The 25,571-nt window shown below is 44.2% G+C and overlaps 1 protein-coding gene across 2 annotated transcripts in view; it reads right to left on the bottom strand.

Annotated features, from left to right (window-relative positions):
• tmem62 (transmembrane protein 62) overlaps nt 1-25,571 on the bottom strand; it is an 86,825-nt gene that overhangs the window by 49,054 nt on the left and 12,200 nt on the right. The window contains exons 3-6 of one of the 2 annotated variants that reach the window (XM_068039753.1): nt 16,786-16,923; nt 15,190-15,235; nt 8,656-8,797; nt 6,361-6,485 (exon numbers count right to left, since the gene is read on the bottom strand). In XM_068039753.1, the coding sequence (XP_067895854.1) occupies nt 6,361-6,485; nt 8,656-8,797; nt 15,190-15,235; nt 16,786-16,923 (451 nt within the window). Of the gene's footprint in view, nt 1-6,360; nt 6,486-8,655; nt 8,798-15,189; nt 15,236-16,785; nt 16,924-25,571 lie in introns of those variants that run through there. The other variant, XM_068039754.1, reaches the window with a different exon arrangement.

Raw genomic sequence — 25,571 nt, 5'->3', positions numbered from 1 at the left:
CAATGGTTTAAGTTTCGTTCTCATAGTTTATGATGATAAAAGTACGTTAAATATGGAATGAAAGTATTCAGCAGATCAGACTGTTCCTTCTAAAGTCACGTAAGGGCTCCCTGATTCCCACAGGCGTTCAATACAGTATTGTCAACCTTAACATGACAATCGGCATTGTTCAACGCTGATCAGCTGCATTCCACAAATACATCTGCAGTGCAGTTGCATTCCACTGGGTGTTTGATCCTATGTTTTTGCACTATATAGCTTTACATTTATGTGCTGCAGTTCTGAGATTAGTCCATAGAATTTATAGCACAAAACACTAGACCATTCAACCCAACTGGTCTGTGCTGGTGTTTATGATCCACATTAGCCACCCTCCCCCTTCCACACCCTCCTCCCACCGCATCTAACCCTATCAGCATAACAGTTCAAGTCCACTGTGGGAGTTATGAGGAATTGTCTTCCTCTCTTGGAACCATCTCCAGAGTGTTGGATGTGGCTTTCTCAATCAGTTCTATTGGGTATATAACATGCTCTAACTTGCAATCAAATGCCCAGAAAGTGCATCCTGGTGTTTGTTAGCATTGAGCTCCAGCAATCATTTAAATTCACAGGGTGTTACGACAGAGAGCCCCAAACTTTAATCAGGGGGATTGGGGCTTACGGGACAGCTCTTCCAGCTCTGGCACAAGTACAATGGGCCAAATGGCCTCCGTTTGTACAGTGTGATTCTATGATTCTATTTGGTCTCGCTTTTGGCCAGTTATTCGCCCTTTTACTCCTGCCCTGAATGTGTTGACCCACGCTGTGATGCTTTGATACAGTTCCACAGAAGCCGCTCTCCAGTCCCTTCCCCTTCCTCCCCAATCATAGGAACACGGGAACAATGAAGCAGGAGTAGGCCATTGAGCTCATCGAGCCTGCTCTGCCATTCAATACGATCGTGGCTGATCATCCACTCCAATGCCTTTTTCCCCACACTATCCCCATATCTACTTATGTCATTTGTTTTTAGAAATCTGTCAATCTCTAGAAACATAGAAAATAGGAGCAGGAGTAGGCCATTCAGCCCTTCGAGCCTGCTGCACCATTCATTATGATCGTGGTTGATCATCCAACTCAGTAACCTGTTCCCGCTTTTGCCCCATACCCTTTGATCCCTTTAAACATACTCAATGACTGAGCTTCCACAGCCCTCTGGGGTAGAGAATTCCAAAGATTCACAAACCTCTGAGTAAAGGAATTTTAAGAATTAGAACATTCATCTCTGTCCTAAGTGGCTTCCCCTTTGTTTTGAAATTGTGTCCCCTGGTTCTAGACTCCCCAACCAGGGGAAACATCTGTCTATCCCTTTGAATATTTTGTAGGTTTCAATGAGATCACCTCTCATTCTTCGAAGCTCTAAAGAATACAGGCCCAGTTTCCCCAATCACTCTTCAGAGGACAGTCCCGCCATCCCAGGAACAAGTCTGGTGAACCTTCGTTGCACTCCCTCTATGGCAATAATATCTTTCCTAAGGTAAGGAGACCAAAACAGCACACAGTACTCCAGGTGCAGTCTAACCAAGGTTCTATACAATTGAAGCAAGACTTTATTACTTCTTGTACTCGAATTCTCTTGCGATAAAGGCTAACATACCATTAGCCTTCTTAATTGTTTGCTGCACACCCAGGTCCCTTTGTACATCTACACTTTCTAATCTCTTACCATTTAAGAAATACTCTGCACATTTGTTCCTCCTACCAAAGTGGATAACCTCACATTTTTCCACATTATATTCCATCTGCCACGTTCTTGCCCATTCACTAAGTCTGTCCAAATCCCCTTGAATTCCTCGCAGCACCCTTTCCCACCTAGTTTTGTGTCATCCGTGAACTTGGAAATATTACATTTGGTCCCCACATCCAAATCATTGATATATATTGTGAACAGCTGGGGCCCGAGTACTGATCCTTGCGGTACCCCGTTAGTCACAGCCTGCCAGCTCGAGAATGACCCGTTTATTCCTACTCTCTGCTTTCTGCCTGTTAACTAATCCTTAATGCATGCCAGTATATTACCTCCTATTCTATGTGCTTTATTTTGCTAACCAACCTCCCGAGGGGGACTTTATCAAAAGCCTTCTGAAAATCCAAATATACTGTGTCCACCGACTCCCCTTTATCAATTCTGTTAGTAACATCCTCAAAAAACTCCGACAGGTTCATCAAACATGATTTCCCATTCATAAATCCATGTTGACTATGCCCAGTCAGATCATTGTTATCCAAGTGTCCATTTATCACATCTACCAGAATTTCTTATCCACAGCTGTTACATAAATTTCTAAATTCACTTGAAAAAGTCCTTCAAAACACTCCTACAGGGGATGCAGAGATGAAGTGGGCGCACATCAGAGACGCCATCTATGACTCAGCAATGACCACCTTTGGCAAATGTGAGAAGCAGAAAGCAGACTGGTTTCAATCTCACTTTGAAGAGCTGGAACCTGTCATAACCACTAAGCGCATTGCACTGTTGAACTACAAGAAAGCTCCCAGCGAGTTAACATCCGTAGCACTTAAAGTAGCCAGAAGTACCGCGCAAAGAACAGCCAGGCGCTGGGCAAGTGACAACTGGCAACACCTATGCAGTCGTATTCAGCTGGCCTCCGACACCAGAAACAGAGGAATGTATGATGGCATTAAGAGAGCTTTTGGGCCAACCATCAAGAAGATCGCCCCCCTCAAGTCTAAATCGGGGGACACAAGCAAATGGACCGCTGGGTGAAGCACTACCTAGAACTGTACTCCAAGGGAAAATGTTGTCACTGATACTGCCCTCAATGCAGCCCAGTCTCTGCCAGTCATGGATGAGCTGGATGAACAGCCAACAAAATCAGAACTCAGTGATGCCATTGATTCTCTAGCCAGTGGAAAAGCCCCTGGAAAGGATGGCATTACCCCTGAAATAATCAAGAGTGCCAAGCCTGCTATACTCTCAGCACTCCATGAACTGCTTTGCCTGTGCTGGGACGAGGGAGCAGTACCACAGGACATGCGCGATGCCAATATCACCACCCTCTATAAAAACAAAGGTGACCGCGGTGACTGCAACAACTACCGTGGAATCTCCCTGCTCAGCATAGTGGGGAAAGTCTTTGCTCGAGTCATTTTAAACAGACTCCAGACGCTGGCTGAGCGTGACTACCCTGAGGCACAGTGTAGCTTTCGAGCAGAGAGATCCACCATTGACATGATGTTCTCCCTTCGCCAGCTACAGGAGAAATGCCGTGAACAACAGATGCCCCTCTACGTTGCTTTCATAGATTTCACCAAAGCCTTTGACCTCGTCAGCAGACGTGGTCTCTTCAGACTACTAGAAAAGATCGGATGTCCACCAAAGCTACTAAGTATCATCACCTCATTCCATGACAATATGAAAGGCACAATTCAGCACAATTCAGCCTCATCCTGAGTGGCGTGAAACAGGGCTGTGTTCTCGTACCCTACACTGTTTGGGATCATCTTCTCCCTGCTGCTCTCACATGCGTTCCAGTCTTCAGAAGAAGGAATTTTCCTCCACACAAGATCAGGTGGCAGGTTGTTCAACCTTGCCCATCTAAGAGCGAAGACCAAAGTACGGAAAGTCCTCATCAGGGAACTCCTCTTTGCTGACGATGCAGCATTAACATCCCACATAGAAGAGTGTCTGCAGAGACTCATCGACAGGATTGCGGCTGCCTGCAACTAATTTGGCCTAACCATCAGCCTCAAGAAAACGAACATCATGGGACAGGACGTCACAAATGCTCCATCCATCAATATCGGCAACCACGCTCTGGAAGTGGTTCAAGAGTTCTCCTACCTAGCCTCAAGTATCACCAGTAATCTGTCTCTCGATGCAGAAATCAACAAGCGAATGGAAAAGGCTTCCACTGCTATGTCCAGACTGGCCAAGAGAGTGTGGGAAAATGGCGCACTGACGGAACACAAAAGTCTGAGTATTTCAAGCCTGTGGTCCTCAGTACCTTGCTCTACGGCAGCGATCCTGGACAACGTACGTCAGCCAAGAGTGACGTCTCAATTCATTCCATCTTCGCTGCCTCCGGAGAATCCTTGGCATCAGGTGGCAAGATCATACCTCCAACACAGAAGTCCTCGAGGCGGCTAAGATCCCCAGCGTATACACCCTACTGAGTCAGCGGTGCACGAGATGGCTTAGCCATGTGAGCCGCATGGAAGATGGCAGGATCCCTAAGTACGCATTGTACAGTGAGCTTGTCACTGGTATCAGACCCACCGGCCGTCCATGTCTCCGCTTTAAAGACGTCTGCAAACGTGGCATGAAGTCCTGTGACACTGATCACAGGTCGTGGGAGTCAGTTGCCAGTGATCGCCAGAGTTGGCGGGCAACCATAAAGGCGGGGCTAAACAGCGGTGAGTCGAAGAGACTTAGCAGTTGGCAGGAAAAAAGACAGAAGCGCAAGGAGAGAGCCAACTGTGTAACAGCCACGACAACCAATTTTATCTGTAGCACCTGTGGAAGAGTCTGTCACTCTAGTATTGGCCTTTATAGCCACTCCAGGCGCTGCTCCACAAACCACTGACCACCTCCAGGCGCTTACCCATTGTCTCCCAAGACAAGGAGGCCAAAGAAGAAATTTGTCACATTCTTTAGAATAGATTCTAACATTTTCCCTACTACTGATACTAAGGATAACAGGTCTGTGGTTCCCTGTTTTCTCTCTCCCTCCCTTCCTTCTTTAATAGTGGGGTGACATTTGCGACCGTCCAATCTGCAGGAACCATTCCAGAATCTATAGAATTTTGGAAGATAATCACCAATGCATCCACTATCTCCATAGCTACCTCTTTCAACACTTTGGGATGTAGAATATCAGGTCCTGGAGACTTATCAACCTTCAGCCCCATTAATTTCTCCAATACAAACTTCTTACTAATACTAACTTCCTTCAATTCCTCATTCCCCCAATCTCTTGGATCTCTAATTCTGGGAGATTTCTTGTATTTTCCTCAGTGAAGACAGACACTAAGTAATCATTTAACTTCTCTGCCATCTCTCTATTCCCCATTATAAATTCTCCTGACTCTGCCTGTAATGGACCCACATTTGTCTTAGCCAAACGCTTCCTATTTACGTACCTGTAGAAGTTTTTACAGTCCATTTTTATGTTTTTAGCTAGTTTACATTCATATTCCATTGTGTATTATATATATATTGTATTATCCATGTCCGAGACTTGACACGGCAATGATAGGAGCCCTCTTTCTTGCTCACTGTTCCTTCCCCCACTTCCAAAAAAGTGGGATGTTCTGTTTCCATGAGGTAGCCCAATGTAGCAAAGGACAGAATTTGCTTATTTCTCTCAATGTGAGCTCCAGAAAGTATTTAAATTCACAGCCTCCTGACCAATGTGGTGTTAGAACACAGAGCCACAAAAAGGTGCATCTAAAACAGGCCCCTTGTGGAAGCAGGAACATCCCACTTTTATTTGGAGTTGGGGGGTGATTGTCTCAGATCTGACTGTGTGAATCCATTGAGCGTTTAACTGCCTGCTGTTGGACGTCCTCCTGTGCTGTTGCGATTTGCATTTAACTAAAAACAGAAATCACTGGACAAGCACAATAGATATGTCAGCAGTTTGGTAAGAGGAAAGATAGCTTTGGCATTTCGAGTGGGGAATGTTTGTCAGGAAGCTGCCCGAGTGGAAACACTAACCCACCTTTTGTCTCTAAAGATACTAACAGGACTGTTGTGTTTCCAGCACCGTCTGTTTTTATTTTCAGTTCCCAGGATTTACAAGTTAACTGAAAATTTGAGGATAGGTTGCACAGGCTAGACTTTGTATTCAGTTGAGGGCTCCCCTGGTGGGACAAGTCAGAACAAGGGGTCATAATCTTAAAATCAGAGCCAGACCATTCATGGATGATGTCAGGAGCACATCTTCACACAAAGGGTAGTGGAAATCTGGACCTCTCTCCCCCAGAAAGCTGTTGAGGCAGGGTTCAATGAAACATTTCAAAACTGAGATGGATAGATTTTATAAAATGCAAAATACTGCAGATGCTGGAAATCTAAAATAAAAACAGAAAATGCCATAATAACAGAAAATACTCAGGACAGGCCGCATCTCTGGCGAGAGAAGCAGAGTTAACGTTTCAGATCGAATACCTTCAATCAGAATTGAGAGATTTTTGTTAGTTAAAGGTTATGGTCCCAAGTTGAGTCCATTGCATTAAGATACAGATTAGCAATCATCTAACTGAATGGTGGAACAGGCTGAAAGGGCCAAATGGCCGCCTCCTAATATACGTTCCCATATCAGCTTTGTATTTTAAAAGCAAAACAAAAACCCTTACCCCATGACTTGCTGTATGCCAGGAGAGGCAGAGACGATAGTGGAGGTGGTGTAATGGCCAAGCCAAATGGTTTGGTTACTGGAGACTGTTTCAGATGCTAGCTTTGACAATTCATCCATCTTATTCTGCAAAGTACAGGACATATTTTACCGACGCTACAGTTTGCTAACCTCACACCCATACCGCGCCCCCATCCCCATTTTCCAGCAGCCATCTTCTCACCCCACCCGATATAAAGCAGACTGCATTCAATGTCTGCTGCTGTGCTCAATTCAGAGGATAGCAGAGACAGGTTGTGGCTATCTTTGCACTGGAATGATCTGGATTGTTGGTACCTATGCACTAAAGAAAGAACTTGCATTTGTACTTGACAATCTCAGGACATCCCAAAGGGCTTTACAACCAACTCATTGCTTTTGAAGCGTCATTGTTGTAATTTAGGGAAAGGTGGCAGCCAATTTGCACACGTCAAGGTCCCACAAACAGCATTGAGATAAAATGACCAGATAATGTGTTTTTAGTGCTTGAGGGCTGAAATATTGGCCAGGACCAAAGAAATCCCTTGTTCATCAGTGCCGAGGGATGTGTTATACTCACCTGAGGGCAGACGGGGCCTCAGTTTAGTGTTTCATCTGAAAAATGGCACCTGCAACAATGCAGCGCTCCCTCAGTACTGCACTGGGACTGCCAGCCAGGATTGTATGCTGCAGTCTCTTGAATGGGACTTGAAATCCCAACCATCTGGTTTATCCCTCAATCAACATCGCTAAAACAGATATCTGGTCATTATCGCATTTCTGTTTGTGGAATGCATTTCCTACATTACAACAGTGACTACACTTCAAAATGTTGGCTTTGACACATCCCAAGATCCTGAAAAACTCTATATGACATTTTTTTCTCTATTCATTTAATGCACATTTTCTATTTTTCCTTTGCTCATACCAAATGACCCTTTTTATCATCAGTAAATCGTTATGGCAGTAAAAATACAAAATGCTGGAAAAACACAGCAGACTGCAGACAAAAAGATGGGTTAACATCTCAGCAGGATTGGGCTGGTCAGACGGAGGTAGGCCAGGAAAGGACTGAACAGAGCAGATGAGACGTGTTGCAAAGGTTAAGTTGCCAAATATGCTACAGTTTTTTGAATTGGGGAAGCACGGGCAGTCAATTGCACACAGTGGACTGGATTTTGTGGGCCCCTGTGAGACAAGCTCGGTGGCTGGGGGGGGGGTGGGGGGCATAGAATCAAAACAGGAGGCAGAAGGCCCATTGCCGCCCCGTCACCAAGCGATTTTGTCTGGGGCGGGATAGGCCAACAATGGCCTTTCCACCCAGAGGCCAATTGAGGCCCTTAAGCGGCTTAATAACGGCCTCTTAAGGGCCTCTTCCCCCACCGCTGGGATTTAACCAGTGGCGGTGGCGGGGTGCCTCCACTATGCGGTGAGGTTGCCCAGTAATACAAGGTGCCCTCCCTGCAGGCTTGGGGGGTGGGGGGGGGGGTGGAGAGAGAGAAGGGGGGTGTTCCCTCCTCCATAGGCAATTTGTCGCCCACGGAGGACATCTGCCCACCCTCTCACCGGGGCCCATAAAAAAACCTCAATTGCACATAAAAAAAAACACTTGGATACGCACTTGAGGTGCTGTAACCTACAGGGCTACGGACCAAGAGCTGGAAATTGGGATTTTTCTTTTTCGGCCGGCAGAGACAAATCCCGTGTCTATTCCAAAGAAGAGCAGCTGAAAGTTTTAGGCCCATTTCAATAAGTAGTTGGCATTTCCAACAATGTCCCTGAAGCAGGACTTGAACCAATGTCCTTCTGGCTCAGAGGCAAAGATGCTACCACTGGTCCAACTTAAAGGCCCATATAAAGGTAAATGTAGTGGTTTTGTTGCTGGACTAATAACCTGGAGAACACGAGTTCAATTCCAACTGTGGCAGTTTGAGAATTTGAACTCAGTTTTAAAAATCTGGAAGTAAGCAGCTGGTATCCGTAAAAGTGACCGCGAAGCTGCTGGATTGTTGTTAAAAACCCAGCTGATTCGCAAAATATTCTCCGGGGAAGGAAATCTGCCATTTTTACCCGGTCTGAGCTACATGTGACTCCAGCCCCACACCAATGTGTTTGGCTCTTAACTGCCTTCTGAAATGGCCTAGCAAAACACTCAAGGGCAACCGGGGCTGGGCAATAAATGCCAGCGTTACCAGCGATGCCCATATGCCGACAATGAATTGAAAAAAAATGATGAATAAGCTCCAACTCTCCGCAATGCACAGAAACTTGTTCTCACCTGGTTCAAGAATCCAAAGAAATTGAGCGGTCTTTTGGGACCAGGACTCGGGGTGGCATCAGCACAAATGAAGGAATAATTACCAAAATGCGTCTTATGTACATAATGGAAGGAACCATCCTGACGATGGGCAGAATATTTCCTGTAAAATGAGCATAAGATTCAAAGTCACAAGTTTTTATTGACATGTATTAAGTGGAGCGTCTTTTTTTCGTAAACATTCGGCCCCTAATGTGACTCCTATATTTAAAAAGTGAGATAGAACAAGTCCAGCACACTTAAATAGATCACCCACACACTCCAAAGAAATCAGAGGATGCATTACTAGTCAGCGCAGATTGGACCAACCTTGCTGAATTCTTTGAAGAATTAATAAAAAGCATAGATAAGGGCAACATATTTAGATTTCCAACAGGCCTTCGCTAAGGTATTGCACAGTAGAATCATAACCAAGCTCAGAACATGTGGAGTCAGGGAACAAGTAACCAAATGGACAGCAAGCTGGCTGCCAAACATTAAGGACAGCTACTCAGACTCGCAAAAGGTGGGATGCGGTGTCCCACAAGGATCGGTGTTGAGACCGCAATTGCTCACCGTTTACAGAAACAATTTAGATATTGGAATTGGAGGTACAATTTCAAAATTTACAGACACTGCCAAATTTGGGGTGGGGGGGGGGGGGCGCCAGACGGGAGGGGGTGTAGTTAATACTTAGGAGAACTCCAATAAAATATAGCAAGGTTTAATAAACTTACAGAATGGGCCTGTAATTGGCAAATGAACTTCAATATAGTTAAGAGTGAGTTAGTATGTTTTGGTAAGAAGATTAAGGAGGCCACATACGCTTTGGAAAATTAATGTCGAAATGAGGTAGAGGAGCAGAGGGATCTGTAGATACAGATACACAAATCACTGAAAGTAGCGATGCAGGTTAACAAGGCCATAAAAGGCCATACAAGAACTAGGAGGTTATACCTATCGGGAAAGATTGAATAGGCCGGGGCTCTTTTCTCTACAAAAAGGTCTGAGGGTGATCTGATAAAGGTCTTTAAGATTATGAAAGGGTTTGATAGGGTCGAGATAGAGAAGATGTTCCCACTTGTGGTGGGGACCACAACTAAATACAAGATAGTCATCATAAATCCAATAGGGAATTCAGAAGAAACTCCTTTATTCAGAGAGCAGCTAGAATATGGAGCTTACTACCACAAGTACTAGTTGAGGCGACTAGAATAGATGCATTTAATGGGAGGCTAGATAAATACATGAGGAAGAAAGGAATAGAAGGAGATATTGATGGGGTTCGATGAAGATGGGTGGAAGGAAGCACACGTCTGGAGCATAAACCCTGGCATGGACCTACTTGGCCAAATGGTCTGTTTCTATGCTGTAAAAACCATGTAACTATTCAACTTCAACTCACTTAGCATGTCCACAGGATGATACAGCAGATATGGAGACTATTCAGACAATCCTTTCTGTGTTCACTCTTTGGAACAGCAATCCAATCAGTCCCATTCCTCTGCTCTTCCCCCATCACCCTACAAAATTTTCCTTTTTCCCTGAATGCTTAATATTGCTGGGTAAAGGTATTCGGGAAGATAGGGAAGGAAATGTAGGAGGCAGCAAATTTGATTGAGAAAAATATTACAGTGATAGAGAAGGGTCAAAGACATAATCTATTTGGTTGGAGTTGAGAAACAATCGAGGAGTTATTAGACTACTTGGTGTATTTTATAGGTCAGCAAATCGTGGGAAGGAGATAGAGGAGCAGATCTGTAAGGAAACTAATACGAGGTGCATGAACTGTAGATTAGTGATAATGAGAGACTTAAATTACCCAATATTGAATGGGGCAGTGATTGTGTTAGAGACGGGGAGGAATTTCTAAGTGCATTCAGGAGAATTTTCTAGATCAGTTTGTTTCCTGCCCAATGAGGAATGAGGCATTGCTAGATTTAATCCTGGGAATGAAGTGGGTTAAGTGGATAATGTCAGAGTGGGAGAGCATCGTGGAAATAGTGATCACAGTATCATCAGGTTTAGATTAGTTATGGAGATGGTCATGGAGCAACTAGGATAAAAATACTTAACCGGAGGAGGCTAATTTCAACAAATTGAGGAAGGATCTGGCCCAGGTAAATTGGAGTCCAAGACTGACAGGCGGAATGTTGTACAGCACTGGGCAGCCTTTAAAGAGGAGAGGGTTTGGGCAGAGTCCAGGTACATTCCCACAAGGAGGAAAGGAAGGACAACCAAAGCCAGAGCAGCCTGTGTGATGATTGAGTTATACAGTAGGATGAAGCAGAAAAAAAGGGGTGTATGACAAATGTCAGCTATAAATTAGGCTGAATATAAAAAGTACAGAGAAGTAAAAAAGGAAATAAGAGGATAAAAGAGGCAGTACAAGAATAGACTGGTGTCCAATATAAAAGGGAATCCCACGGTCTTTTATAGGCATGTTAAATAAAAGAGAAGTTGTCAGAGGAGCGGTGGGGTCCATTAGGGACCAAACTGGTAGAGGCAGGAGGCATGACTGAGGTACTAAATGAGTACTTTGCATCGGTGTTTACCAAGGAAGACGACTTTGGCAAAGCTACAGTAAATGATGAGATTGTCAGGATACTGTTCGAGTTAAAATAGTTTAAGAGGAGGCACTACAAAGGCTGACAGTACATATAACGGATAAATCATCCAGTCGGATGGGATGCATTCTTGGTTGCTGAGGGAAGTAGAAATAGAAATTTTGGAGGTGCTGGCCACAAATTTCCATTCCTCCTTAGATATGGAGTGGTACCAAATGACTGGAGGACTGTGGATGTTATACCTTGTTCACAAAAGGGGAGAAGGATAAACTTGGCAATTACAGGCCGGTCAGTTTAAAATCGGTCGTGGGGAAGCTTTTTGAATCAATAATCCAAGAGAAAATTAACAGCTACTTGGAAAAGTCTGGACTAATACAGGACAGCCAGCACATATTTGTTAACGGCTAATCGTGTTTCACTAATACAAAATTTTCAGAGTCAGAGAGGGGAAGGTTTGAGGGAATCAGGAATCATTTTTCCTCAACCGAGGATTTCCCCCCACCACCATGGTTGACAAGGCCCTCGACCGTGTCCGATCTATTTCACACACTTCTGCTGTCACCCTTTCCCCTTCCTCCCAGAACGATGATAGGGTTCCCCTCATCCTCATCTTCCCAGCCTCCAAATTCAACAGATCATCCACTGCCATTTCTGCCAGCTCCAGCGTGATGCCACCACCAAACACGTCTTCCTTTCTTCTCCCCTTTCAACATTCCAAAGGGACTGTTCCTTCCATGACACCCTGGTCCACCCCCCAGTTACACCTCACAATTCTTCCCCCTTTCATAGAGTCAGAGTCGTACAGCATAGAAACAGGCCCTTCAGCCCACCGCGTCCATGCCGACCATAATACCTATCTATACTAATCCCACCTGCCTGCATTAATTTCATATCCCTCTATGCCTTGCTCATTCAAGTACCTGTCCAGATACCTCTTAAATGTTGCTGCTGTTCCTGCCTCCACCACCTCCTCAGGCAGCTCATTCCAGATACCCACTATTCTTTGTGTGAACAATTTACCCCTTTGATCCCCTTTAAACCTCCTCCCTCTCACCTTAAATCTGTGCCCTCTAGTTTTAGTCACCCCTACCACTGGAAACAGACTCTGGCTATCTGCCCTATCTATGCCTCTCATAATTTTATATACTTCTATCATGTCCCCTCTCAGCCTTCTTCGCTCCAGGGAAAACAGACCCAGCCTATTCAATCTCTCTTTATAACTCAAGCCCTCAAAACCTGGCAACATCCTTGTGAATCTTTTCTGCACCCTCTCTCGCTTAATAACATCTTTTCTGTCGTGCGGCAACCAGAACTGCACACAGTACTCCAAATGCAGCCTAACCAACGTTATGTACAACTGTAACATGACGTCCCAACTCATGTACTCAGTGCCTCGGCCGATGAAGGCAAGCATGCCATACGCCTTCTTCAACACCCTGTCTACCTGTGCTGCCACTTTCTATGACATCTTTCCATGCAAATCAGGAGATGCAACACCTGCCCTTTTACCTCCTCCCTTCTCACTGTCCAGGGCTCCAAACACTCCTTCCAGGTGAAACAGCGATTTACTTGTACTTCTTTCAATTCAGTACACTGTATTCGCTGCTCACAAGGTGGTCTGCTCTACACTGGGGAGACTAAACGCAGACTGGGTGACTACTTTGCGAAACACCTCCATTCAGTCCACGAATGTGACCCTGAGCTTCCTGTCGCTTGTCATTTCAATTCTCCACCTTGCTCCAACTCTGACCTTTCTGTTCTTGGCCTGCTGTAGTGTTCCAATGAAGCTCAGTGCAAGCTCCAGTAACAGCACCTCATCTTTTGATTGGGCACTTTGCAGCCTTCCGGACTCAACACCGAGTTCAATAATTTTAGATCATAACCTCTGCCCCCATTTTTTTCTTTTCTTGTTTTGTTTTGCTGGTTCATATTTTTGGCCCCCAGTTTCTTTCTTAATCCCTTTACTTTGTGTTTGGACAGCTGCTATCCTACCATTTACACCTCATGCAGATGCATATTTTGTTTCTTTACTTGTCTCATTACCACTCCCTTTGGCTTCGTACCATGGAACCTTTTGTCATTTAATCTCTCCTGCCCTTCTCCCAATCACAGACCTTCCTCTTTTGTTCTCCCTTCCCCCCCATCCCCACCCTTTTTACTTGCTCAAAACCTGTTACATTTTCTCTCTTCACTGCTGCTGCCTGACCTGCTGATTATTTCCAGCATTTTCTGTTTTTTGTTTCGTGTTTCACTAAGTTTTTTGATGAGGTCACTTGAGGGTGAATGAGGGCAGTGCAGTTGGTGATGTCCACTTTCAAAAGACGTTTGATAAAGTATTGCATGTTAGTCTTGTTAGCAAAACTGAAGCCCATAGCATAAAAGAGGCATCAGCAGCATGGATACAAAATTGGCTAAAGGATAGAAAACAGAGTTGAAGTGAATGGCTGTTTTCCACACTGGTGGGAGGTAAACAGTGGAGTTCCCCAGGGCTCAGTACTAGGACCGCTGCTGACTTTGATATACATTAATGACTTGGATTTAGGGTGCAAGACACAATAGCAATATATGCAGATGACAGAAAAATTGGAAGTGTAATAAACAATAAGGAAGACAGTAATAGACTTCAAGAGGACACAGACAGCCTGACGGAATGGGTGAACACACGGCGGATGAAACCTGACACAGGAAAGCATATAGGTGATACATTTTGGTAGGAAGAATGAGGAGAGGCAATAAAAGCCAAATGGTACCCATTTTAACGAAGGTGCAAGAACAGGGAGACTTGGGGTGTTGGTGTACAAATCTTTGAAGGTAGGGGAGGTTAGCAAAGCATAAAGCATATGGGACCCTGGGCTTTATAAATAGAGGCGTAGGATCCAAAAGCAAAGAGATTATGCTAAGCCTGTATAAAACACTCGTTCATCCCCAACTGGAGCACTGTGTCCAATTCTGGGCACCAAACTTTAGGAAGGACGTGAAAGCTTTGGAGAGAGTTTAGAAGAGAGTTACTGGAATGGTTCAAAGGATAAGGGATTACAGTTACATGGATAGATTGGAGAAATTAAGGTTGCTCTGCTTGGAGCAAAGAAGGCTAAGAGAAGATTTGATAGAGGTGTTCAATATCATGCGGGATCTAGACAGAGTAAATAAATGAGAAACTGTTTCCAATGACTGAAGGATTGAAGACCAAAAGACACAAATTTAAGGTGATTAGCAAACGAAGCAGAGGCGACATGAGGAAAAACTTTGCTATGCAGTGAGAGGTTTAGGATTTGGAATGTGTTGCTTGATAAGAGAGGTGGAAACAAGGTGACTTTCAAAAGGGAATTGGATAACTACTTGCAGGGAGGGGAAAAAAAACTGCAGGGATGTGGGACTAACTGGACTGCTCTTCGAAAGAGCCAGCAGAAACTCGATGGCCGAATGGCCTCCTAAGCTGTACTATTCTTTAGTTCGAAATATGTCCAAAATCTAAAAGATGCATTCATGGAAACTGTCAAGAGAAATTTTATTCAAACAAGTTGAGTGAGAATTTGCAGAGATATTTAAAATCCATCATCAAGCACACATCTCCTACCCACCCCCCCACCAACTGTGATAGAGAACCAGGGTATTACCCACAGCAAGGGAAATTCAAGCATAGAGTCCTCTTTGTTGCTAGTCTTGTGCAGTTCCAAGTTGACTGTTTGAGTAGCACTGATGGTAGCTGGAGTGAGAACAGGTTGCTGGTTTAGCCACAGGTAGCACTTGGCACCAGGACAGCCAAAAGAGAAAACAACTTGGGCGAGTTTCACTCTTTAAGTCATCCAAAAAAAAAACAGTGCTGGCTGCATTTTTCCTGCCTGAGATCAGTTGCTCAGCACGTTCCAGGAATTAAACTTTGCAGCTTAACGCCACATCACACACTGCATTCAAGAACCTAATTTTAGATGGGCTTTAAGCACAGTACCTGTAGTAGTTATTGACACTCTCAAGTGATGGAATGTTGAAAGCATCTGTAATGAGAAAGAAAAAGACTGCAACACGGAGAGTATGACAACAACTTGCAGTTATATTGCATTTTTAACATGGTAAAATGTCCCAAGGTACTTACGAGATCATAATCAGACAAAATTTGACACCACATAAAGATAAATTAGAACTGGTGAGCAAAAGCTTGGTCAAAGAGGTAGATTTTAAGGAGTGTCTTAAAGGAGGAGCGAGAAGTGGAGAGGTTTAGGGAGGGAATTCCAGAGCACAGAGATCTCAGTGGCTATGGGGCTGGAGGAGATTACAGAGATAGCGAGGGATGAGACCAAGGAGGGATTTGAAAACAGGGATGAGAATTTTTAAAAGGAGCTGCTCCCAAACACGATTACACTCAGATTCATGCTACATCCTGAAAGGCTACCTGCACTGTTTCACTTCTAGTAAATTCTTTGTTTGAATCACAACATCCATTCCCAGAAGAGCATCATGGTTTCATCATGCATCATGGATGCTGCCAGACCTGCTGAGTGGTTCCAGCATTTCTTGTTTTTGTTTCAGATTTCCAGCATCCCCAGTATTTTGCTTTTATATCATGGTTTCAATGTTGGCTGGTGTCATGGTAGTTATTGTGGATTTAGTCCTACGGTATAACTTTGTGCCTATGAACTTCTGAAAGTCAAATTGGATTGTGGGAGGAGTGAGAAAAAGAGACAGTCGAAACCAAGATATAAAAATAAATTATTTGGTGGAGGGGCAGTGTTGGGAGGGTCCAGAACACATCCAGGCCTAGTGTCCACGTGCAATCTTACAGAGGCCGGTAGACTTCATCATTTGCTACAGGTTGCCCAGTAAGACCCTTTAAACCAGCAACTCTGGCTCAGGGGAGTCCCTGCCCAGTGGCACCAACTCTGGCTCATTGCCCACTATGTATGGGATGGGTGGAAGTTTCACCACCAGGTAACTCACGAAAACAGGGGAGATTTAACATGACTGATTTCCCCCTGTTTCATTGGTGGGAGTTTTCGCCGATCCTTTGCTGTGGGTCAGTGTCAGCCCTCCCACCGCTGACTCAGAAGGTTGTCCAAGACCCACATTGTCCAAGTCCCACTCCTGAGACTTCAGCAGATAATCCCAGCTGACACTTCAATGCAGTACTGAGGGAGTGCTGCATTGCGGGAGGTGATGCATTTTTAATGCGACATTAAACCAAGGCCCCAACTGTTCTCTAAGGTAGACATAAAAGATCCCATGGCTCAATTCAAATAAAAGCAGAGTTTTCCTATAGTCCTGGCCAATATTTATCCCTCAACCAACATTAAAGGATCATCAGGTTTTGATCACATAGCTGTTGTGAGATCTTGCTGGGTGCAAATGGCTGCTGTGTTTCCTGACTTACAACAGTGATTGCACTTCCAAAAGTACGTCATTGGATCTGAAGTGCTTTGCGATGTCCTGAGGTTGCGAGAGCTGTATAAATGCAAGCCTTTCTTTCTTTTCAAGTGCAGTTAATAACTGTGTTGCTGCATTACAATCATCGGGGGGAAATGCCAAAAATAACCAAAAGTGACTGCTGTACCATGATTTCCTTTGATATCGATCCACTTTGTCTTTTCCAAAACTCTGGATTGCTTCAGGACTGACTGGTAGGTTTGCCACTCGATCTCGTGTTGAACAGATCCGATTCTGTTCTTTGTCTTGGCATCCGTCAGATCTCCTGTGAGACATAATGCAATCTAAACGTGAAATCAAGGCCATCAGAGCATGTCAAGAAAGGACCCTGTTCTCTCCACCAAGCCCAGGACCCAAAGCTACCCATCTTTCTGCATCAATGGCCACTGTTGGGAGTTGGATTTTGCCAGTTTTCCTAGCTGCTGGTGTATTTTTGTTTGGTCATGTAGAGTCATACAACATTCTTCCACTCCAAAAGATGACGACCTATTGATGGGCTTCACCAATAACACTCTTGGAAACCAAGAGATGTACATGGGCAGGATGATAGCAGGAGGACCAGATGGAGAATTGTCTTTTTTAATCTAACAACTGCTATGTTCCGAAGCACAGCATTTTTTTTAAAAGATAGAATTTTATCCCATTTACTGTAGAGGAACTGGCCATTTGGCCCAATAGGCCTATTCTGATGTTTATGCTCCATATGAGCCTCCTCCCATCCTACTTCATCTAACCTCATGAACATATTCTTTTTATTTCACCCTCATGAACTTAGCTGGCTTTCCCTTAGATACATCAACACTATTTGCCTCAACTGCTCATTGTGGTAGTGAGTTCCACATTCTAATCACTCTCTGGGAAACAACTTTCTCCTGAATTCCGTATTGAACAGTGACTATCTTATATTTATGGCCCTTGATTTTGGACACCCCCACAAGTGGAAACATCTTCTCAACTGTACTCTATTGAACCCCTTCAGAATTTATAAAACCTCTTTAGGTCACCCTTTAGCCTTCTCTTTGCTCGAGAAAAGAGCTTCAGCCAGTTCAGTCTTTCCTGATGGTTGTAACCTCTCACCCATGTGAATCTTTTTTGCACCTTCTTCAGTGCCTTTATTTGAATCATATGGAAACCAGGACTGTGCAGAGTTCTCCGAATGTGGCCGAACTATACAGACTTGATTGCCTTTTGATTTTTTTTTCTTGCCCACTTTGTGTCCATATGCGGGAGGGCTAACTTTAGAAGGAAATGATTAACACAAATCAATTTTCTACCAATTTGGCACCGTGCTTTGGTGTATCAACGTGCTGTTAAGGTGGAAACCTCGAATGTTGACTGCTGTTTCACTGTCAGATAATGATGGAAGACAGGAAGATTGACACAGGTCTGAACACCCTACACTTGCAGTTTAAGGAGCTGCATACTGGTACTAGTTTTTGAAAGGGACTTTGGAATAGCGTGTATTTTAAGTTGTGCTATGTTTACACATATTAGCTAACCTCCTGTGATGTTGCTCCTGGTGACTCAGAGGTTACCCTCTCGCAATGGAGGTGTCGCTGGGCAGTGGAAGCAGGGAGGTAGATAAATAAGTAAATAAATTTGTTCCCCAAATCACACTTACACAATAACTTCTCTCCGATGGGATTTTTGTTTGGCTCTTTTACCTTCTTCATCTTCACTGCTTTCTATTTCCCTCCTGGTGTTTGATAAAGTGTCTACCAAAACTCGTTTTCCACAGTCACATTTCCATCCTTGGTGACCGTCTCCAGTTCCTGAGATCCACTCAGTGGATCTTCCTTTCAGGTGTTAAGGAACAGAAGCTCCAGCGGCTGATGGGGACTAATGCCTCTCCAGATCCTTCTTCCCCTTCACCCCACCCCTTCTGATCTGACCCCTTGCCGTGTATTCATGATACCCTCTGACCTTCCCCTCTCTGACACTGAACGTTCGGTACTCAGCAAAGGACAGTTTTATCTCTCACCTCAATGAATTTCGTGCTCAACATGACGTTGAGCTCTTCTTCCATCGCCTTCACCTCCAGGCTCAGTTCTTTGACCAGGAGTCCTCCCCCCCCACCACCCCCGCCCCCACCAGCAGACTCATTCACCCACCTCCAGCATTCTCCCTCTACCTGGACCCCTCCCCCTGGCCTCTTGCTCGCTCTTGATCTTTTCATTGAGAACTGCCGGTGAGACATCAGCCATCTCAATTTCTCTGCCCCCCTCACTCACTCTAACCTGTCCCCCTCTGAACTTGCTGCACTCCATCTGTCAGGTCTAACCCCGACATTGTCATCAAACCTGCAGATAAGGGTGGTGTTGTTGTCCGGCATACCGACCTCTACCTTGCAGAGGCTCAGCGTCAACTCTCAGACACTTCTTCCGACCTCCCCCTGGACCATGACCCCACCACCGAAACGTCAAGCTACTGTCCACAGAACTGTCACTGACCTCATCTCCTCTGGAGATCTTCCCTCTACAGCTTCCAACCTCATAGTCCCACAAACCCGCACAGCCCGCTTCTACCTCCTTCCCAAAATCCACAAACAGGACTGTCCCGGCAGACCCATTGTGTCAGCCTGCTCCTGCCCCACTGAACTTATTTCTTCCTGTCTTGACTCTATCTTTTCTCCCCGGTCCAGTCTCTTCCCACCTACATCCGTGACTCTTCTGACACCCTACGTCATTTTGACAATTTCCAGTTTCCTGGCCCTAACCGCCTCCTCTTCACTACGGATGTCCAATCTCTCTACACTTCCATCCCCCACCAGGACGGTTTAAGGGCTCTCCATTTCTTTCTTGAACAGAGGCCCAACCAGTCCCCATCCACCGCCACCCTCCTCCGCCTGGCTGAACTTGTTCTCACATTGAACAACTTCTCCTTCAACTCCACTCACTTCCTTCAAGTAAAAGGTGTTGCTATGGGTTCTAGTTATGCCTGTCTTTTTGTGGTATATGTCGAACATTCCTTGTTCCAGTTCTATTCAGGCCGCCTCCCCCAACTCTTTTTCCGGTACACTGATGACTGTATCGGTGCCGTTTCCTGCTCCCGACCCGAACTGGAAAACTTTATCAACTTTGCTTCCAATTTCCACCCTTCTCTCACCTTTACATGGTCCAGCTCTGACACTTCCCTTTCCTTCCTCGACTTCTCTGTCTCCATCTCTGGGGATAGGCTGTCTACTAATATTCATTATATGCCCACCGACTCCCACAGCTACCTCGACTACACTGCTTCACACCCTGCCTCCTGTAAGGACTCCATTCCATTCTCCCAGTTTCACTGTCTCCGACACATCTGCTCTGATGATGCAACCTTCCACGACAGCACTTTTGATATGTCTTCCTTCACCACCCCCCAGCCAGTGGTTGACAGGGCCCTCAACCGTGTCAGGCCCATTTCCTGCACCTCTACCCTCACCCCTTCCCCTTCCTCCCAGACCGCGACAGGGTTCCCCTTGTCCTCACTTTCCACCCCATCAGCCTCCAGATCCAAACGATCATCCTCCGCCATTTCCGCCACCTCCGGCGTGATGCCACTACCAAACACATCTTTCCCTCCCCTCCCAGTCAGCATTCCGAATGCATCATTCCCTCTGCGACACCTGGTCCACTCCTCCTTTACCCCCGACACCTCATCCCCTTCCCAAGCAATCGCAGGTGGTGTAACACCTGCCCTTTTACCTCCTGTCTCCTCACTATCCAAGGCCCCAAACACTCCTTTCAGGTGAAGCAGCAATTTACTTGTACTTCAGTATACTGAATTCACTGCTCACAATGTGGGTCTCCTCTAACTGGGGAGACCAAACGCAGATTGGGTGACTGCTTTGCGGAACACCTCCGCTCAGTCCGAAAGCATGACTCCAAGCTTCCGGTTGCTGGCCATTTCAACACTCCCCCCTGCTCTCATGCTCGCATCTCTGTTCTGGGCTTGCTGCAGTGATCCAGAGAACATCAATGCAAGCTCGAGGAACAACATCTCATTTACCGAGTAGACACGCTACAGCCTGCTGGACTGAACATTGAGTTCAATAATTTCAGAGCATGACGGGGCCCCCCCTTTTAATGTTTAGTTATTTTATTCTTTTTTATTATTTTGTATTTCTTTATTTTATTTCATGTTTGCTTCATCATTCATTTTTTTTACCATGTGTCTAATCACTGTTATTTTCATGTTTGTGCTTTGGGCCAGGGCTGTTCATTTTTCTGTCAATTAACACCCTCTCTGCACTAACGCTTTGTCTTTCAGCACACCTACCATTTGCCTTTGCTCCATGACCTTCTGATCAGTTATTCTCTGCGACCCTCTGTCCTAAAACCACCTTGCCTTTTGTTATCTCTTGCCCCACCCCCGCTTTATTTGCTTAAAACCTATTACATTTCTAACATTTTCCAGTTCTGATGAAGAGTCACTGACTTGAAATGTTAACTCTGCTCTTTCTCCACAGATGCTGCCAGGGCTGCTGAGTATTTCCAGCATTTCTTGTTTTATTTCAGATTTCCAGCATCTGCTGTATTATCGCACTTACCTCCCTTAAGTCTGTCCAAGTCTCAGAGGAGGAGTAGGCACTTCCATTTTCCATTATGAAACCAAATATTTAACCCTCCAAAGAGCTAATCTGGGTTTTGGCTGTTTAGCACATATTCATGTCTCCCTACCTAAGATTACACTTATATATAAAAATATGTTTGTCTGTTACAATTAGGCACAGGAGTCGACTGATTAAAACTTTAACTCAGCTATAGAGGTGGTTTCAAGACCAGCCCGTCATTGCCCGTTACAACATTAAACTGCTGAAAAGTCACATGCTATTAAACAGCATAAAACTCTACATTTACCTGACCAGTATTACATAAATTTAAACACATTCGCCAGGTTAAGGGAGCCTGCATATCCATCAGTTTTATTAAATACTAATATTTTGTTTACAGTTCCTTCTGCTTCTTTGGTCCTTAAGAGGTACAATCCACACCATTTATACTGTCCCCACTTACCCAGACAGCCCCTATATTGGACAAATGGCACCAATGATTTGTCTTACTGTAAAATTATATAGCATATACAACACAGAAGGCAGCCATTCAGCCCAGCAGGATCCTGCCAGTGTTTACGCTTCATACGAGCCTCCTCCCACCCAACTTCTTCTTCTAACCCCATCAATAGATCCTTCTATTCCTTTCTCCCAGGTGTTCCATCTAGCTTTCATTCATGCCATTCATTTCAACTACTCCATGTGGTAGCAAGTTCCACATTCTAATCACCTTGGGGATAAAGAAAGACAGTGCTTAAATCACATTAAGCACTCGAGAGACAATTTCAATTGAAACGGGAGATTATTGGGAATGGGACAAGTCGTCTACTTTTTGCTCTGGATTCAGGAGTCGTTTAGCTCACCCTCCTATATATCTTCCGTCCAGCTCTGTCGCAAACTGACTGCCCCTGAAAAGGTTCCCTGGCTAAACAAAGTATCATAACTTTTGCACGTTCTCCCAGAATCATCCCAAATTCCTTTATGCTTCCACTACTTCAGACCCATCATTTATTTGTTATACAGCTGCCAAGAATAGCGGACAAACGCTGTTAACATCAATGAGCCCACTACAAGCGCTGGGGACTGTACAAGTACAATGGTACAGAAGCAAAAATAATACAAATTATTACTCCTTTCAAAGACTGCTCCTCATCTATAATAACAAATCGTCAAGCTGTCCCATGTGTTTAAGATGCAAGTTCTTAGTGAAGGCCAATACAGTAAATCTGATATATATTGCTTTACAAAGACATGATTGTACTTATTCTGCTGCCAGAGTAAAACTGTGTCCCTTCAAAGCCACAAACTCTATCTAAAACTGGGTGAGTTCATCCAGTGCTTAATTACAACTCAAACTATGGGGCAGAATCGTTCCTTTGTCTTTATTTATCAACAGGTAGGATAGTGTTGTGGTTATGTTGCTGAACTAGTAATTCCAAGGCCTAGACTAATAATCCAGAGAATGCAACTTCAAATCAGTTTGAGAATTTGAATTCAGTTAAATAAATAAATTTGGAAATAAAAAGCTGGTATCTGTAAAAGTGACCATGAAGCTGTCAGATTGTCACAAAAAACCCCACTGGTTCACTAATGTCCCTTTAGGGAAGCAAACCATAGCTGGTCTGAGCCTATATGCCAGTCAAGTCGCACACCAACGTGGTTAACTCTTAACAGCCCTCTGAAGTTGTATCAAATTGCTATGAAGAATATACCAGCTTCTCAGGAGGGGTAACAAATTCTGCCCTTGCCAACATGCTGAGGACAAATAAAAAGTTAAAAGGGGCTGAGGGTATTCTTACTCTACTATTTTCTGTTGCTAGAAGGTTTTATCAAAATACTGCCTTTGTATACTACTTTTTTAAGCGTAACACTGGAGTATGACAGAGAATTGTGATTGATACCTTTTTAGTACAATGTTAGTGAGCTTTCTCTGGTGTTGCTCCTGGCAATTAAGAGAATGTGCTTTTTTTTTTATAAAAGTGCCAGCCATGTTTCAGCGTGAACACTCTCACCTCTGACTCAGAAGGTTGTGGGTTCAAGTCTCACTCAAGAGACTTCAGCACACAATCCAGGTGAACACTTCAGTGCAGACATGAGGGAATGCTACACTGGCAGAGGTGTCATCTTTCAGATGAGATGTTAACCCGTTTGCTGGAGGCAAAAGATTCCATGCACTATTCGAAAAACAGTAGGGGATTTTTCTCTGTGTCCAGTATTACTGTCCAGGTACAGTGTGACCCCTTTTAAAGGCAACAAAGTTTAATTGCTGTTAGGTAAAAACTTAGTGAGTAAGAGAGTACAGACAATGTGGCTCCTTTTGTTTTGTGTTCCAGGAGAGTTCCTTTGTTTATGTTTGTCATGTGTGACAAAGACTTGAGCTCACATGGTATTTACTTAACAGAAATCAGATTTTAATTGCTCGAGGTTACAAGTCAGAACCCGGGAGGAAACAGCTGACTTCCTTCGTCCTTTCTTTTGTGTGGATATAAAGCCAGTGTGAGGCTACAGACATTCTAGCTCCTGTGTCAATTTACATATAGCTATGCTATAACTTTAACTGTAACAGCCTACATTTGATGCGATACCTCCAAATAATGCTATAGACAAGACTGCAAGTTATGTCATTTTGGGTATCATACATGTAAATATTTTACCACATTTGCAAACATTTCATGCTCATAAAAATCTGCAACACATTACAACCCAGCAGGTATGGAAAGTACCGATCATATATGCCACGCTGTCAATGGGTAGAACTCTTGCCTCTGTCAGGTGTGGGTTCAAGCTGCACTCCAGAGACGTCCTCACGTAATCGAGGCTGACACTCCAGTGCAATACTGACGGACTGCTGCATGATTGGAAGTGCCTTCTTTTGGATGAAACGTTAAACCAAGGTCCTGTCTTCCCTCTCGGGTGGATGTAAAAGATCCCCAGGCATTTTTGGAAGAGCAGGAGAGATCTCCCCGGTGTTCTAGTCAATATTTATCCCTCACCCAACATCATAAAAACAGCTCAACTGCTCATTTATATGGGATCTTGCTGTGTGCAAATTGGCTGCTGCATTTCTTACATTACAACAGTGACTACATTCAGAGTACTTTATTGATTAAGTGCTTTGGGAAGTCCTGAGATCATGAAAGGCACGATAGAAATACGAGGATTTACCAGTGTCATTATTGCCACTGAAGATTCAACAAGATAGCTGGCTACAATTCCAAGCCTGTATCTGTGACGCTAACTCCCAGAAGCTTTTTTGATGGACAAGACAACAGAGCATGCATTGAGTAAACTAGCATTTGCAGCTAGCAAACCGGACCCCTGCCTCCACTCCTGCCTATTGATACAAAATTACTGTAGATGAAAACACCCAGATAAATCATTTTAGGATCAATAAATGGAATTTGTTCTTTATTTGGCAAAAAAAACACAAAACAAGGTAAAGCATAACTCAAAAATTGTTCACAAAACTTTCTTTCCTGCAAAATAAATGTAGGCTACCATAGTCAGGGGTTTGGTTATTTAGTGAATGCAGCACATTACAGGAATGGCAAACGATACACTTCACTTTGAACTTTATACTGTTTATATTTTGAAATGTATCCTAAATGGTTCCACCAGTTGTATTTTATATTTATCACTGAACTCAAAACCTCTCCTTGTAATTTAACCTTTGGAATCCAGATATCATTCAGATACGTCTATGCTACAGTCATTTCGTAAGGTGTGGTATCTAGAACTGCGCACGGCACTCCAGGGCTTTGTATATCTTAACATGACTTCTACCCCCTTGTATTCTAGTCCTTTAAACATAAAGAACAACATTCCATTAGTCTGTACTTGTTCATAACATCTGATGAGCTATGTACTGCACTGGCACCGCACTCCCACCCCCATTCCCCCCAAGTCTCTGGACCCCCACTGTTTCCAGCTTTTCAAGTGCTCTGTTCTATCCATTTTAGGTCCAAAGTGGATGACTTCATTTTTGCCTACACTGAAATCCATTTGCCACAGTTTTGCCCATTCACTTAATTCTATCAGTATCTCTATGTAATTTTAAGCTTCCATCTACACTGCTTACAATGCCAATCATCTTGGTGCTATCAGCAAACGTAGATATATAGCTTTCTATCCCATCATCTAGGTCGTTAATAAATATGGTGAATAGCTGAAGCCCCAACACAGATCTTTGCAGGAAACCACTAGTTACATCCTGCCAATGAGAGTATCTGCCCATTATCCCTACTCCAGCAAATGTAACACCAGTCTTTCAGAAGGGAGGGAGAAAATTGAACTACAGACCTGTTAGTTTGACGTCAGTAGTAGGGAAAATGTTAGAATCTACTATAAAGGATGTCATAACTGGATGCTTAGAACATAATGAT

Source organism: Heterodontus francisci, chromosome 9 (genome assembly GCF_036365525.1).
Source record: "Heterodontus francisci isolate sHetFra1 chromosome 9, sHetFra1.hap1, whole genome shotgun sequence".
Taxonomy (NCBI): domain Eukaryota; kingdom Metazoa; phylum Chordata; class Chondrichthyes; order Heterodontiformes; family Heterodontidae; genus Heterodontus; species Heterodontus francisci.
The sequence above is the reverse complement of the archived record's forward strand: the minus strand, read 5'-3'. Positions and strand labels throughout refer to the sequence as shown.